General features: G+C 39.8%; 2 protein-coding genes across 4 annotated transcripts in view; one reads left to right on the forward strand and one right to left on the reverse strand.

Annotated features, from left to right (window-relative positions):
* Window positions 1-4,416, reverse strand: part of slc9a7 (solute carrier family 9 member 7) — a 58,669-nt gene extending 54,253 nt beyond the window's left edge. The window contains exons 1-2 of one of the 3 annotated variants that reach the window (XM_017720722.2): window positions 4,413-4,416; window positions 3,839-4,320 (exon numbers count right to left, since the gene is read on the reverse strand). In XM_017720722.2, the coding sequence (XP_017576211.2) occupies window positions 3,839-4,292 (454 nt within the window). In that variant the 5' untranslated portion in view covers window positions 4,293-4,320; window positions 4,413-4,416. Of the gene's footprint in view, window positions 1-3,838; window positions 4,321-4,412 lie in introns of those variants that run through there. The other 2 variants (XM_017720732.2, XM_037535045.1) reach the window with 2 other exon arrangements.
* A 4,908-nt stretch (window positions 4,417-9,324) lies between these two features.
* Window positions 9,325-16,818, forward strand: rp2 (RP2 activator of ARL3 GTPase). Its single transcript, XM_017720777.2, has 5 exons — window positions 9,325-9,812; window positions 10,866-11,534; window positions 12,625-12,739; window positions 15,598-15,683; window positions 15,793-16,818. Exons 1-5 carry the CDS (start codon window positions 9,645-9,647, stop codon window positions 15,874-15,876), a joined length of 1,122 nt encoding a protein of 373 aa, XP_017576266.1. The 5' UTR covers window positions 9,325-9,644; the 3' UTR covers window positions 15,877-16,818.
* Window positions 16,819-17,086: the final 268 nt, after the last annotated feature.

Below are 17,086 nucleotides of genomic sequence, written 5' to 3' on the forward strand. Positions count from 1 at the left end.
AGTCTGACAACAGTGTGCCAATCAGACTGTTACTGACAAAAATTGAAATGTAGCAGTACGATTCTATGATGCTGCAATAAGCCTTTCACCAGCTGTATTTCCAAGATACAATAATGGCTTTTTTGGATTATACCATGATTCACCAAAACAGTCACATAAATACTTACACTGGAACTGTGATGCTCAGAGCACAAGATAAAAGCCCTGAATGGGTAGAGTGCTCACTAATGCACTCTGCACTATAAGCAGTGCAAATGCTTATATTGTGGTGATGAATTACAAACAATATATAGTACAGCCCTAGCCTAAAATCAGTATTACAAGTAAATAGAAAGTCTCTTCAGGAAAGTGCTGTTTTGCTCTTTAGGTACAAAATGCAGCAGCAACAGTGGCAATCACTCCTGTTACTTTAAACTGAGCAGAATCTAGTTCATGTAGTTCATCAATTTCATGATTCCAAACAGAGAACATGGGCATGACATTTAACCTGAAACGAATGCTGTATTACCATCACCACAACTTTCAAACACTATCACACTAGGGGTGGGCAATATGACGATTATATTGTTATGTTGCAATACGCTTTCCTGTGTATATTGTGGATATTAAGGAACACTGATTAGCTTCATGTTTTATTACAAAGTAAAGATAATTAGGCCTGGTTTTAATTGGATTTGTAGCATTGTAGGTTGTAAACCACTGAATAAAACTAATTTTAGCTGTAGGTGTAACACTTATTATTAGGTGTCACTATTATTATTATTATTATTATTATTATTATTACTACTACTACTACATAATTTTTTGTATAAAAGGGGAATGCCTTGTATTTTTCAAAATTTTTGCATAGTTCTGTTGTTGCAAAGTCATTCAAAGTGCTTTGATATGAAAAGGGTCATTGTAGAGAAACTTATAGTCTCAGATTTCATTATATTGGTGGTCCAGAGAACCAGCGGTCGACATGTCTACAACACAAATATAGATGTTTTATTTATTGTTCAAAACCACCAGTGAACCAACACATGACATCTGACTTTTTATATGGAATGATGGTAAAATGAAATATGAAAATATGAAAAATGATTTCCTTTGTGAATTATATTGTGCGCATTCTAGATTCAGTCACCAGGGCCATTTGGGAGTTTCTGCATTAGAGCTGTGATTCTCATTCTCAAACAAGGGGAAATCTCAAGCACAGGGCAGCTTATGCTCCAACAAACCAGATTCAGTTCATGAAGGGCACTGTAAGTACATGATTAATTTATAGCTGGGAAAACAAATTTCCTGAGTGTGGGACATACCGAATTGTGTACTTTCTCCCCTTAACATACAGTACATTGCCAAAAGTATTCACTCACCCATCCAAATCATTGAATTCAGGTATTCCAATCACTTCCATGGCCACAGGTGTATTAAACCAAGCACCTAGGCCTGCAGTCTGCTTCTACAGACATTAGTGAAAGAATGGGTCGCTCTCAGCCCAGTGAATTCCAGCATTGTACCATGACCGGATGCTACCTGTGCAATAAATCCATGAAATCATGACATTTCCTCGCTGCTAGATATTCCATAGTCAATTGCCAGTGGTATTATAACAAAGTGGAAGCCATTGGGAATGACAGTAGCTCAGCCAAGAAGTGCTAGGCCACGTAAAATGACGGAGCAGGGTCAGTGAATACTGAGGAGTGTAGTGCACAGAGGTCGCCAACTTTCTGCAGAGTCAATAACTACAGACCTCCACACTTCATGTGGCCTTCAGATTAGATCAAGAACAGCGTAGAGAGCTTCATGGAACGGGTTTCCATCGCTGAGCAGCTACATCCAAGCCTTGCATCACCATGTGCAATGCAAAGCGTCAAATGCAGTGGTGTAAAGTGCCGCCACTGGACTCTAGAGCAGTGGAGATGTGTTCTCTGGAGTGACTAATCATGTTTCTCTGTCTGGCAATCTGATGGACAAGTCTGGGTTTGGCGGTTGCCAGGAGAACGGGTACTTGTCTGACTGCAGTGTGCCAAGTGTAAAGTGTGGTGGAGGGGAGATTATAGCGTGAGGTTGTTTATCAGGAGTTTGGCTCGGCCCCTTAGTTCCAGTCAAAGGAGCTCTTAAGCAGACCAAGAGATTTGACAATTTCATGCTCCCAACTTTGTGGTAGAGTTTTGGAGACAGCCCCTTCCTGTTCCAACATGACTGTGCACCAGTGCACAAAGGAAGGTCCATAAAGACATTGGTGAACTAGTTTGGCATGGAAGAACTTGAATGGCCTGCAGAGAGTCATGACCTCAACCCCACAGAACATCTTTGGGATTAATCAGTGGAGATTCCAAGCCAGGCCTTCTCATCCAACATCAGTGTCATAAACATACTCCTAAACCTTGTGGAAAGCCTTGCCAGAAAAGTTTAAGCTTTTATAGCTGCAAAGGGTGGGGCCGACATCATGTTAAACCCTATGGGTTAAGAATGGGTTGTCACTCGAGTTCAGATGCATGTGAAGGCAGATGAGCGAATACTTTTGGAAATAATGTATTTACTGTAAGTGAAGAAAGAACAAGTTCCTTGTTGAAGTGGACAATTTTGTTGTCATTTTGTTTAATAATTTTTCAATAATTTCATGACCAAGGTTAAGAATATGGGCCAGTATAGGGTCATTAAAATATCAAGGTGACAAAAAAACTTCACAATCCATTCAGCTTTATCATCATCATCACCACCCACTCAGCTTTAGATGGTGCTGTAGCCTATCCCAATGTTCACTGGACAGAAGGCCAAAAACGTCCTGGACAGGTCACCAGCTCATCGCAGTGCAGACACACAGACATATACATTCACACATTCACACCTAGAGGCAGTTTAGTATCTCCAATTGGCTGCACGTCTTTGGACTGTGGGAGGAAGGAAACCCACACAGACATTGGGAGAACATACTCCACACAGAAAGAACCCTGGTCAGAAAATCAAACTCAGGGCCTTCTTGCTCTGAGGCAACAACCTCATACGGACGCTAAAATACAAAGAATACTCACAGGATTTTACCTTTACCTTTAACCAAATGCCAAGGAATGCCTTTTGCAGAAGCTACAATAAATGTCTATATCCATGGCAAACAGGGTAAGATTTCTCTAAAACTGAGGTGACAATTAAACTTCATTTAACCTTTCCTTACACATTTCACGACCGAGTGCCTGCCTTGGTGAGTTACATTTCAACTCAAGTCAGTCTCCTAGAAATGGATTATGCTTAGTTTTGGGACGAACTCACAGTGCCAGTGTTAATTTACTGTTGACAACACTTCTGCAGTCTAGGCTTGGACTTAATGTATTTCTGGGAAACCAACCAGCCCCACTCTATTGGAGTCTTACCAAGTAAGAGAACAGCTGCTTAGAGGCAGGCATAATTTGCTTTTGTGCCACGCAAATCCACACAGATTTATTTCCTGCGCAAAGCCTGTGTAAAAAGAAATGAGTAATGGTGATACCTTTCGGGTCACTGCCCATGCTAAAGCACTGAAAGGGACGAAGTTACACTGCAAGCTCCATAATGGCACATTCTAGAAATCAGCTGGGCCCTAATGTTACCACCAGGCACATCACCAGAAAGTGTCAAACCACCAACGTCTGCAGAAACGTCAAACCCCCACAGACACGTTACGCCTAGTAAAACACACAAAGGTACAAAGCCGTGTTTTAATTTACTCGTTTTTCGTGCCATGTCATCTGAAGCATCGTCCGAACTGTCGTTGAGACAGGAGCACGTAGCGGCTAGCAGGCTAAGCTGCCTCATTCATCCGAGCACTTAAGGGGGGTTTACATGCTGTGTGATGCGTTCCAGCCTCGTTTCTCACCGTATATCATCGCCAGGCCAGTTTCGTGGAGGAAGCGAACTCTCCTGTGCTTGAAGAGCCATATTGTTAAAATGGTGAGCGTCAGCAGCAGGATAAATGTGAGTAAACTGACGCTGTCCTGACGGTGACTCTCCTCAGCCTCCTTCTCCGTCGCCAGTTCCTCCATACCGCCGCCACCGCCTCCGTCCTCCGCGCTCACCCAAGCCGCCTGGATCAGCACGACGGCCAGAGCCGGGAGCACCGAGCGGCACTGCGGGGCACATTTCCACCTCTTCGGCGACACGGCTGCCTCCATGATGCAGGATGCTAGTGGCGGCCAGACCGTACTGTCTCTGCTCCGTGTTGGTGGTGGTGGTGGTGGTGACACGTAAAGGTAGCGCCAAGGAAAACGACTCAGTCCGCAGCTCAACCTTTTAAAGCCACATGGCGCCGTTTGAGTGGAGCCAACGCTCATTGGGCCTGTAGGGGGCGCTGATACACAACTCAACACACGAACAATTTATAAGATAAGATACTACAATTTACAAGATATATACATTTATAAGATATATACTACATACACGTTTTCACTCACCCATCCAAATAATTGAATTCAGGTGCTTCAATCACTTCCATGGTCACAGGTTTATAAAACCAAACACCTAGGCATGCAGACTGCTTCTACAGACATTTGGTTCGCTCTCAGGAGCTCAGTGAATTCCAGCATGGTACCATGAGTCATGAAATTTCCTCTTTACTAAATATTCACTGTCAGTGGTATTACAACAAAGTGGAAGCCACTGGGAATGACAGCAATTCAGCCAAGAAGTGCTAGGCTACGTAAAATGACAGAGCGGGGTCAGTGGATGCTAAGGCGTATAGTGCACAGAGGTCATAAACTTTCTGCAGAGTCAATCACTACAGACCTCCAAACTTCATGTGTCCTTCAGATTAGCCCAAGAGCAGTGTGTAGAAAGCTTCATGGAATAAGTTTCCAAGGCCGAGCAGCTGCATCCAAGCCTTACATCACCGAGCGCAATGCAAAGCATTGAATGCAGTGGTGTAAAACTCACTGCCACTGGACTCTAGAGCAGTGGAGACGTGTTCTCTAGAGTGACAAATCATGCTTCTCCATCTTGCAATCCGATGGATGACTCTGGATTTGGTGGTTGCCAGGAGACTGATACTTGACTGACTGCATTGTGCCAAGTGTAAAATTTGGAGGAGGGGGGATTATGGTGTGGGGTTGTTTTTTAGGAGATGGGCTCAGCTCCTGGAAGAATGGTCAAAAATTCCCATAAACGCACTCCTAAATCTTGTGGAACGCACTCCTAAACCTTGTGGAAGAGTTGAAGCTATTATAGCTGCGACATCAAATTAAACCGTATGGATTAAGAATGAGACGTCACTCAAGTTCATATGCATGTGAAGGCCGATGAGCGAATACTTTTGGCAATGTATGTAGTGAGAGTGTGTGTGTGTGTGTGTATATATATATATATATATATATATATATATATATATATATATATATACACACATACATACATACATACATACATTATATAATAACATTTTAAAAAAAAAACTACTTAAATACTAACAACTATTGTTGGAATTTTATTAATTTAATTAATTAAATTCCCCAGATCTGCAGTGGAACTTTAGTACAGTGAATACATGCCTAGATCTAATAAGAACTGAGGGATGTTTGGCTCTGTTCTTTTGTTGAGATTCTTAAAGTTCAGAAGTCAGATGTCTGATCAGTCACAGCACTGTACAGATGCCGTCTCCAATGTACCATAAGGGCATTAAACACAAAAAAAAGTAAGAAAATATTAATGACTAAAATGTAACTGAATAAAAGTGGAGCACCTTCCATACATGAGTAGAAGTTAAAGTATTGTCATTTCAAAATACTCCAGAATGTATAAATACACCTACAAATACTACCTACCCCTGTTAACATGAGGTTACTATGATCTTTGCTAATATTCATAGTTGCATATTCATACCTACTAACAGTGAAGGGAAACGATTATTCACACACTTTTGTTTTTGTTATTTAATATACTTCCAATGCAAATATCCACTTCAGAGACAATAGAAGAACCCTTTTTAAAAAAGGTTCTATATAAAACCATATAACACACAATCTCCATCAATCAGAAGAGCACTATAACAATGCAAAGAACACTTTAATTATGCAAAGGGTTCTTTGAGTGTTCATGGTTCTATTTAGAGAACCATTTTCTTTACTAAAGAACCCATGAAGAAACACATTCCAGTTTAACAGAACCTACCCATCGAAGCAACTTTTTTGTCTGCAGGAGCTTTAGACTTTTTTTTTCTCTCAGTAATATGAAATCTAACTAAGAACCCCATGGATGAACTGTCACACTGACGAGAACAAACAGGACGTTCATATTTCCTCTGCATGTTACCCAGCTTCCTTTGCTGTTCATGAAATGAGAAAGTCATCAGTTTTCAGGCTCAAAAATGTTCTCTGCTGCTGAATCCTTAATTTCCAAGGGTGGCCTTCTAAACTGTAGCTTCACAATTTCCTGTTTAGAGGTTAAGCTGCACTCCACCAGTCTTTCCTTACAGCTTAACACAGATTGCTCTGCTCTTTTAAAGTGTTGAGACTCTTTTCTTTACAGTTCTCCCAGACCTGATATCGTGGGTGAAGATTTTGTCAGTCCAGATGTAGCATTTAACCAACAAGGGGACACTGGGGAATAGGTTAGTTTCTGTTTGAGTTGGTACATATGTCATGCGCTAATTCACATATAAGGGAAACAACAAAACAGGGACTTTTATTCATCTTATGCAGTAATGGGTCTGTATGGTTAACCATAATAATCCCACTTCTGTTTTCTCAGCTCTAAAAGCGTGTACTCATCATCATCACTGCTTTTTTGCTTTTGCCCACAGGTGGGACAGTTATTTCAAACTAAAGCTACTAGGTGTTTAAATGCTCAAAGACTGTGTTATAAAGTTACCGGTAGAGAGGGCAGCCAAAATACTGAGATTCTTACATTCATTTTAGGACAAAATCCTGCCCATCTAGATCTTCACTTGGATGTAAGTAAAACTTCAGAATGTGAAAACTGAAGTCACCTCTGCCTCAGTGATACAGTGTGCTTTAGTTCAATCGCTGAACTGACTGAGTGAAGTAGCGCCACCATGTGGGGTCACCCTGTGGTTGAAACAGCTGGGTTTTTGGTGTAACACGTTTGTCCAAATAATAAGACAAAAGCATCTCTTTGTTGATTTTTAGTTTTCTACCGTATTTGAACACATCAACTGTCCTTTATGTTGTGCAAGAAGTTCATGATTGAATGAAGTAATAGAAATGCTCCAAAAACCCTTTCGTACATTAACTGACATCAAAAGCAAAGACACGTTTGCCTTCTCCTGTAAAGTTAGTATTTTGGAGATTTTTGGGCAGTAATATGCAAACAGCTATTGTCTCTCATCAGCATGAGAAAATCTGACCATTAGCCATATTTTATCTACAGTTATATGCAGTACCAAATTCCATAGTGACTACAAAGCAGCCAATGGTGATAGCACACAAAGCTGTAGCTGAAAAGCTAAAAACCTAAAGGTGGAGTCCTTGTCTGCTCTTCAAAGCGTTAAAATTGTAATCTCATATCCCAGTTTGTTCACGCTTGTGTATGGAAAAGACATTTTTACAAAGATAAAATGTACCTTGAATGCACATTTAACATGAACTTGTTGGTTTGCTTCAAAGCATTCAAATATGTAAGGTTGTAAACAAATAATGCACTTTTCCTTCATTTGACTATTGGTAGCTGTAGGTCACTGTTGACCACAGTAGGCCTCTTAAGTTTCAGAGAGGCGATACAAACAGGAAGCAGTCTATTATTAGAAAAGCAGCAATGGACTAGTAGCTTATGCTGTTGGCTCGGCAGCAGGGTACTTTAATTTGTCACCTAGCTGTTGCTTAGTCCTAGAGTGTGGTAGATTATAATCCTACAGTAGCCCACCTGCACCCGGCAAAGAATATGACAGCAGATCTTATAGCACATGCTTTTTTTGGTCATACACAGCACACAATACATGTTCATAGATCACAAGATCACACAAATTAAGGATTTTATTAACACACAAATTGACAATTAAAGATTTCTGCAACATATAAAGAAGAAGAAACTGTCCGTTTTTAATGTAATAAAAGTTTAAGTATATAGAGTATACAACTTCGCTGTTCTAGCAGAGGGAGCAAGAGCAACAGTGGCCTTAAACTAATTTAAAGGCTCTTGTGCCAGAGTCTTCACTCCTAAAACAGATGTGTTAAAAAAACATTGCATTCTGTCTCTAACTAGACACATCAGTGCGTTCCGCTGGAGACAGACGCGTTTTGTGTCACTTTTAACACAGAATGTGTTAAATCCGAAAGCAGCGTGACCTAAAACATGTGACGTTTAGAACTGACTAACAGATTTCTCAAAATGTAGTGGTGGAAAAAGTAAGATATTAGACTTTGAAATGTAGTGGAGTGAAAGTAAAAAGTCGCCCAAAATGGAAATACTTAAGTAAAGTACAGATACACGAAAAAACTACTTAAAATAATGAATTACATTTACTTAGTTACTGTCCACCACTGGACACAAGTTAGAGTGCTGTTATTTAACATATCCCTTTTTAGAGTGTCCAAGAAAGTCCCAACAGGAGTTTTTGTGCTTTGTGCTAGAGTACTAGTTAGCACCGGCCCAGTGCCGGACAGGAGAAGTATAGTCTGGAACAGTACTACATACTTTTATAAGAATCTCACAGTGTTACTCTACAACAAGATTCAACCCAAGGGTTACATATTATTACAGCCATACGCAGAAGTTTCAAATGACCTGCTGTGTTGATTTTCTAACTGAAGATACACTAACACATCCATTACAGGGAACAGACTTAAATATATCTATCTATCTATCTATCTATCTATCTATCTATCTATCTATCTATATATATATATATATATATATATATATATATATATGCAAGTTTTAATGCATGGTTTAACATGCCGAAAAAAATCAAAGCCACAATTTATGTTCCCCATGCCAGTAAGTTGAATTCAGATAATACACAGTTGCAGTGCATTAAAATGTGAGATTGAAATCAACAAACTGTCACTTGACCAGGGGTGCACAAACTTTGCATATGACTGTATGTGACTCTACTACAGAAATATTACATATAGGTGCAAATACCATAGATTATGTCAGATGGGCTGTTTAATAGCAGTGGAAGGTACAGAAGATGCAGATACACGTCAGAAAATAACAGAAATAAAACTATAAGCTAGAGTAACAGCTACTAGTCTACGGGGTTTTCTACTGAGGCTCTCCGTTCATACCTACTGCAGCTAGTGATGGTCAAATGAAGACTGCTGCAGGGAGAACGAGGCGCGGTAACTACGCAACGCGTGATGTCATACGACGCATTCCAATCCTTTCGTGCTAAACCTGTGAGCCCTCGTGTGCTTTTACACTGCATTAAGCACGTCACCGGAGTGCGGACCTGAACGCCTGCTTTAGTGCTCTGGGCGAGGATTGGGACGGAGCCGAGGAGCAGAGCCCTTGAGAGCGGAGTCCTGAGTAACGCAGCGCTGTGTTGATTGGCTTCTTGTGGGTGGAAGGAAACGGGAAACTAGTCTTGTATCGGTTTGCGTAATGTGTACTGGTTTGGTACAGAGCGAGTGTAGCTGAGTGAAGACAGATTTCCCCTGTTCCCGGTTGCATTCGGCGGCTTTTCTTGTCTGACCGAGCGCCTCCGGCGTCGCTTTGACAGGTAATACTCGAAAATGGGGTGTTTTTTCTCCAAGAAATCCCGGAGAAAATCTCCTGACAAGGAGCTCAGCCTGACCGCTGCGGGGAAGGACGCTACGGGCAATAACGTGTCCGAAAGCACCTCGCCGAGCGGCACCGACCAGGCAGCACCGAAGCAATACAGCTGGGACAAGCGGGAGAAGGTAAGGCGCCTGCTGACCAAGACACAGAGGCTTAGCTCAGTCTGTTAGCTTCGAAAACTTAGCATGAGTCTTAAACAAACGGCTAATAACAACATGAGCGTTGGGAAGGGAAGCGGGTGGGTCCGTAGTCTAACGACGTTACCGCATGTAACACGGGAGTCCCCGTCTGGCCGCCTGTGTCAGTATATCAGTGACATTATCATCTTATTTGCAAGCTCTTAATATGCGTTTAAACCGTCGTCACTGCTCTACTTTCAGTTCGTTATCAGTCTCCTCGCCAGCCTGAGTCTGAGCTAACGTTGTAAGGTTGCGAGTTTCGGAACGTTTCCATGAAGCTGTCGACATACTGTGTTTTTTACCCAGGAGTGTGAAATTATAGACAGGGCGTCTTATCGGCTTAAAGGCAGCGTGTAACTTGTTCGTGTGGCAGGTCTCCAGTTAGCTGTGTGCGGATTAGTATATAAACAACAGCAGCCAGGTCATGGAGGTCCGCTTCCTTACAATAGAACTGAGCCTGGCCAGGGTTATAAAGTTGTGCAGGTAGGAGAGCTGCGTCTGATTGTATGTGGTGCACGGTGTGGTTTTAAGTGGCAATACAAACGAGAACAGAAAGGAAATGCTTCAAGTCATCAGTGCAGGTGGACCACAGGACTGGAACTGGTTTAAGAAGTTGAAAAGACACCAGAACAATACGTGAGACTGACTGATAGATCTTGCCTGAGTGTGGGGGAGCTGCAGGTTTTGTAGCACTCTTACCAAACTTCCAAGATTCACCTTGTAAAACCAGAAACGTGAGATTAGAAAGAAAGCCACCTTAAATCAGAATGCCCAGTAATTGAAGGTGCAGTTTTGGTCAGCTGTGTTCAGTTTGACAACATTTTACATTACATCCGTTTACTTTTATTTAGTTTTCATGTGGCTTGTTTATTTATTATATCTTTTTGTAGCAGTACCACATTGCAAATGATGTTTTTGGTTCCAGGTCCATGAGAAATACAGATTTTAATAAAAGAATGAATGAACCAACATTGGTAACTGTCTCTTGTCTCGCAGGTTGATCCCAAAGACTTTATGTTGACTGGTATCAAGGATGCCACAGTAGGACGTTTGCCAGGAAAACTCAATGGGCAGCAGTTTGTTATTCAAGAGTGTGAGAACTGCAACATCTTTGTGCTTGACCATTCAGCAACGGTGACCATTGACGACTGTGTGAACTGTCGCATAGTGCTTGGACCAGTCAAAGGCAGCGTGTTCTTCCGAGACTGCAAAGACATTAAGTGTGTGGTGGCCTGTCAGCAGTTCCGGACAAGGGACTGCAAGAAAATGGACGTCTTTTTGTGTTGTGCCACTCAGCCCATTATCGAATCGTCCACCAGCATGAAGTTCGGCTGCTTCCAGTACTATTATCCTGAACTGGCCTTTCACTTCAAGGATGCAGGTCTAAGCATCTTCAACAACAATTGGAGCAACATACACGATTTCACGCCTGTCTCTGGAGAAACCAATTGGAGTCTACTGCCAGAGGATGCTGTGGTGTTGGAGTATGTGCCTCTTCCTGACTCTGAGTCGGAGTTCAAGTCTGTACGTATCTCTACCGATGTGAACCGGAGTATTGTGCCCTTGACCAAAGGAGGGAGGCGCAAGGAGAGCGAAGAGTCCTGCCTGTTTGTGTTCTTTGCTGGAGACTACACCACAGCCAATGCTCGCAAGCTCATTGATGAGGTAAGAGGAAATTCACTGAGGGATGCAGTGTGAATTTTCATAGTATGACTCGTAAGTCTTCGTAAGTTTAGCAGTTAAAAAATAAGTGAATTTGAAAAGTAAAACTTTTATCTTTCTCTGTGGCACTTCCTTAAACATTTTGTAATGAAAATTAAACAAAAAGGCTGATGTAGCATTTTTTAGACTGATTAAAAATGCCACGGAAGGCTAAAGTTACCAACCACATTGGGAACTGAAATCAGTTTCCTCTTAATACTCCACCCTAGAAGTTATTTTAAAAAGCAGAAGTGGCCTACTTCTGATCTAGTCACATTTGTTGGACTTTACCACAAATATTTTTTTCAGAAAGAACATTTTGTTTGATATTTGGCATTTATAGCAGAGAGGTAAACGGCTATGAGACATTTTGCTATGACTAGATTATTACAGGAACAGGAAGTTTAGTAACAGAATTTGCCTAAATATGGATTACAGAAGCATTTCCATTTATTAAAACTTATTATTAATGAGCCACAGTATTTAAATGTGAAACTAGTAATGCAGTATAGATAACAGAAATTAAGCATTCATAATATTATTATATAATAGATTATATGCAGTTAATAATCTAAATTATAAAAAAGTTTATATGAATGATTCATTCTGATTTCAGTATTGTTCTATGATAGTTAAATATATTGAAATTATACAATAAATTACAAATGATTTCAAATTATTATTGAGCATATTATCACTCATTGAACAAAGTTGATTAACATTTTTGAAGCTATTTGGACCACAAACTGTTGAAGCATTAGTGTTTTGTCAGGGGTGTAGTAGTTTTGTCTCAGCACATAAGACGGTCCTCCCCTTTCTTGAATTATGCTTCTGTCTGTGGCCTTATGTTAACGGTTGCCATAGAAACATGAAACCAAACAAGTCTCAAGGCGGTTACTACAGAGAGCCACAGTAATTGTGTGATAGAAAAAGACTCTTGGTAAACCACTTGTTGTTGTTGTACTATGTATCTGGATGCATTTCTATACATTTTATTATACATTATTTTTCCATATATCATAATATATGACCCCAGTATTGTGCCCATCTGCAGGCAGCTGCCAAAGGTTTTATACTCATCCAAACCAAAGAGGTCTCCATGCGACCTGAAGATGTGAACAGAGTGTTCCAGAACAATGCAGAGGGTCTCGTTGAGTGGACTGCAAAAGGTGAGACCATTTAAAGAGACCCTCCAGTGAACACAATGTCATATGTTAGTATACTATTATATGTGCCAAATATTATCAGCAGAGCCTTTTGCTACATACTTCTAGTGTAAAATTGTTTACCTCAGAAAAACTGTTGGCTTGGCTGTCCCTGTCTGCCTGTCACTGTTACCCCCCCTACCCCTTGCCCCCCAACCTTCGGATCAAATCCATCTGTATTCCCATGTAGAGATGTGCCTGTGTGCTTCTTCTGCTACATGTATGGAAAATAACTGTCTATACAAAATACTGTTTGTGTAAAAGTTTACAAAGCATATCTTCGCATAATTAGCAACAAAGCTAAGAAATTATAAGTAATAAACGTACACAAGTGGTACCGCGAAAGATTTTTGCGTAGGGGGACTGCCATATAAAAAACAAGGACTGTGATGTGTGCAATATGAAAAAAGGAAAGAAAAAAATGCAGCTTTCATACACCACCAGCAAACCACCTGAGCTTGTCAATAGTGCACACAGGAAAAAGGAGCTCTAAATATGGACTGTAGGATGCTACTTACGGGGATCCTCTTGCAGAATATTTCTTGAGTAATATGTTTCAGTACAGCTAATCAAATGCATGCCTGCTCAAACTGGAGAACGTAAACATGCTTTCTGGTCAGAATCTTTGTTCTACATCAGAGCCTGACTTTGTTCTTTCTGTTTTTGGTATGGTGTGTTTATAACCTAGAAATCACATTGTTTAATTAATAAAAAGGTTAAAGCTTGACCATGTGAAGAAGGCTAAATGTTACACTTTGTGTAGCTATGTGTTGCCTCTGTTTTTAAAAACTGATGTAACCACAACAAACATCTTTTAACAAACATCTGTTCCTATTTCATGAGGGAATGCTGTAGAACAGCCTTGCATGAAAGCATGAAAAACTACCTTGTGCTGCTACAGAATGTTCTAAACTCAGACAACATGTCAGAGCTATTTCAGGACCTACACTAAACATGAAAAGAAAACTGATCATGAAACAAATAAGTGTGCTTCTTAACAGCATGAATTCAGACATTTAAATGGTCCAGCTTGATTGACAGTCACAATAACGAATACTACTATGAGTCAGCCCAAGCATAGGGTGTATTCTTTCAACTTATTTGATTTTTCTATAGACTTGTGAAAGCATACATTTTTGTCTGGTTGTACATCTTGTGCTGGAGGTTTAAAATAAAATTAAGACCTTTTGGAAATATCACCTATTTTGAGTCACATTGTGCAACTAAAGCAAAGGAAGTTGAGGTTTAAGTACATAGTCAGACATCATCTCTTATTTCGAACCGTTAACCCTTAAGACCAAAAACAGAAAAGAGGGTCCACTACAACTGTGCAGATTGTGCTGATGGTACTGTTTATACACGCACACATGCGCACACTATATGGGCAGAAGTATTGGGACACACCCCATAATCATTGAATTCCAGGGTTTTTCATTCTGTCCTATTCCCACAGGTGAATAAAATCAAGCAACCAGCCATGCAACCTGCATTTACAGACATTTGTGAAAGAATGGGCCATTCTAAAGAGCTCACTGAATTTGAGCATGGTACTGTAATAGGATGCTCCCATTGCAGCATACACTTCAGTTCGAGTTTCTTCATCAGTTCGAGAAAAGTTGTGCATCCTAGATGTTCTGTGGAAGCATTTAGTTACCACACCAACTGGGCCATAAAGTGTCAGACCACATAAAGTTACAGAGCGGGGTCGCCAAGTGCTGAGACACATATTGCATTAAAGTCTGTAACACTCTGCTGACTCAATAACTGCCGCAGGGTTAGAAACCTCCTCTGGCATTAACATCAGCACAAAAACTGCTCTGGGTTCAGGGCATGGGTTTCTGGAAAGGGAAAATGACATATCTGAATACCCCAGCAAGTAATAGGTGAGGGGGCCCATCTTTTAGGCGATGTCTGGAACATGGCCACCATCTTGGATCAGGGTCAAGTTTTTCCAATGGGAAGGTCTTGTAGCATATCAAAGAAGACCAGAATTGTCTCGGCAATCGATTGCCGCAATCAGATTTGCAATATCTCTTGTGGTTCAAAAGTTAAACACAGAAAGTTGCAACAACAACAGGGAACGTTGCCTGTGATGCACAGCTATTTGGCACAGGATCCAATCGTTATGAACCCGCATGAGAATCTCTGGAGAAATGCCGTCACAAGCCTCCACAATGCAGTGCTGTGGGTGGTGTTTGTTTCTGATTTTCTCAGCATACACAGTTTGTTTAAGATGACCCCAGAGGTAAAAGTCGATAATAAAATAAAAATTAAAATAAAATAAAACTGTGTCCTGTGACTTTTGACTCACCCTGTATTTAGAATGGGATGTCATAGGTGTAATGTGTAGGTGTGCCAATACTTTTGTACGTATAATGTTTGTGTAAGAAATATTTTGGAGTAAGAAAAGAAATGCTGACATAACTTCAAGATTTTTCTTTTTTTGGTAATTCTATTTTTTTGGTCTCAAAGACAACAGTGCTTATTGATAGATATCTGGAAATTGTAAATTTCTTAGAATACATAAAAAATTAAGAATATAAACAAAATGGCAATATAAAATGAAGTAAAAACAAAAGTAAACCAAAACATATAAACTATTAAATTAACTGAGCACTACAAGTTAATTTGTGATCTCATGTGAGACTCTGCTCTGAATGAATCATTGGGGGGTGGAGTATTTAGCCTAGTGACCCACTTTGTTTTAGATTACTGGTCACAACTTGTTCACTTGTTATTAACATATTACTGTAAGAAGCAAATTATCCTGTTTCTGTGTTTCTACATTACGTTTTGACAGAAGATTATGTTTGTGTCTCTAGGTCCCGTTGTAGCCCTTGAGCTGAATGGAGATGGTGTAGTGGAGGCCTGCAGAAACATTGCCAGTGAGGTTTTCAATGGGACAAAGGTAACTACAGAATGTAGTTATAACTGAAAGCTATTTAGACAAAATGCCTTACAATAAACTAATGCTCTTTGTTCTGTTTGCCACCTTCCTTTTGATGTCTTTTTCATAGGTGTTTGTTTCTGAGAATAAAAATTCAGCTTCTCGGGACGTTGACAACTTTTTCAACTTTGCTGACATGCAGATGGGATTGTGAATCTAATGAAAATAAAATCAATTTTGCTTGATACATTTTTGTACTTTCAGTATTGTGAATTAGAATAAGCAAATTTTCCTAATCTAATAATGTAATGAGATGGATGTAGAGCTACTGGTGTCTCAAGATTAAGGGTGATTAAACTACTATTTACTTCTTTCTCGAGTAATTAGTGCTGCTAAATATTTTTTGAGAGTTAGAGGTTTTCATGTTGGTTATGCCATTTTACTGTGCTTGTACACGGCCATGTTGAATTTATAAGAATAAGAGAAATTTGTTGGAAAGCAAAAAACACAGATGGACCTGGATGTCAGAATCTAATTACATAATTACTGTGGCCATTGTCAACCATGCTGAAAGCAAGTTAAAATTTAAAGATATTTATTTGTTTGTATTTTTAGGGATATACAACTGGAAATAGTATGATCTGCTTTGTGTAATTTTTCTGAAATGTATATCTGTGTAGCCTGTCATTATATTTATGTGTAGGCCCAAATGTGGACATGTGACGTTTATCATGAATCATACCTTTTATGAAATTGTAGCATGTTTTTTTTGGACTATGCATTGTACTTTAACATCTGTTTTAATGTATTGTTTTCACTTATGTGCAGCCAGAATGAGGACAAATCAACTTTTTTGTCTGTGTTATTTATGAAATGCTTTTGAAAGGAATATCAGAAGTTGATTTATTGTTAATCAGATCTTACTGAATGTACTGCTCAGATGAGCTCCACCTATATACTCTGTCTTTTTTTGTATGAATGTTTTGAAGAGCACAGCTTTAGCCCTGTGACCAAAAACAATCGGTTTTATTTGTACAGATGAGAGAAATGCCTCACAATGTACTTTTATACCTTTGAATGGTTCATATTTGTATAAGGCTGTTTTGTAGGAATTAATGTAAACTGTGATTTATCAATATATTCATTTGTTAAAAGATTTGTTGTGGCTCTTTTACTGTGTGAATAACTTGTGAATTTGCATGATGACAACATTTGATACGGATGGAATGTTGATATTAATGGATATCGGCATTGAGCTAATATCAGCAGAAAATGATCGGATAACGGCAGAAAAATGTGTGAATCTACTCCAATTTAGTTGTAAATCTTGAAAAGTCACACTGTAATGTGATGTTAGCTGAGTCCTGGGAGGCAGTACAGTGAGTAGTTTAAGCATGACTGTCGACTACTTATGTTCAGTGAAG

This window comes from Pygocentrus nattereri, chromosome 26, assembly GCF_015220715.1.
Source record: "Pygocentrus nattereri isolate fPygNat1 chromosome 26, fPygNat1.pri, whole genome shotgun sequence".
Classification (NCBI taxonomy): Eukaryota; Metazoa; Chordata; class Actinopteri; order Characiformes; family Serrasalmidae; genus Pygocentrus; species Pygocentrus nattereri.

What these genes read in the sequence shown, in the direction of transcription:
- rp2 (XM_017720777.2), top strand. Translation starts at nt 9,645, where the DNA reads ATGGGGTGTTTTTTCTCCAAGAAATCCCGGAGAAAATCTCCTGACAAG. An exon ending in CTCGCAAGCTCATTGATGAG is followed by an intron (nt 11,535 to 12,624) that starts GTAAGAGGAAAT and finishes GCCCATCTGCAG; the next exon opens with GCAGCTGCCAAAGGTTTTAT. An exon ending in CGTTGAGTGGACTGCAAAAG is followed by an intron (nt 12,740 to 15,597) that starts GTGAGACCATTT and finishes TTGTGTCTCTAG; the next exon opens with GTCCCGTTGTAGCCCTTGAG.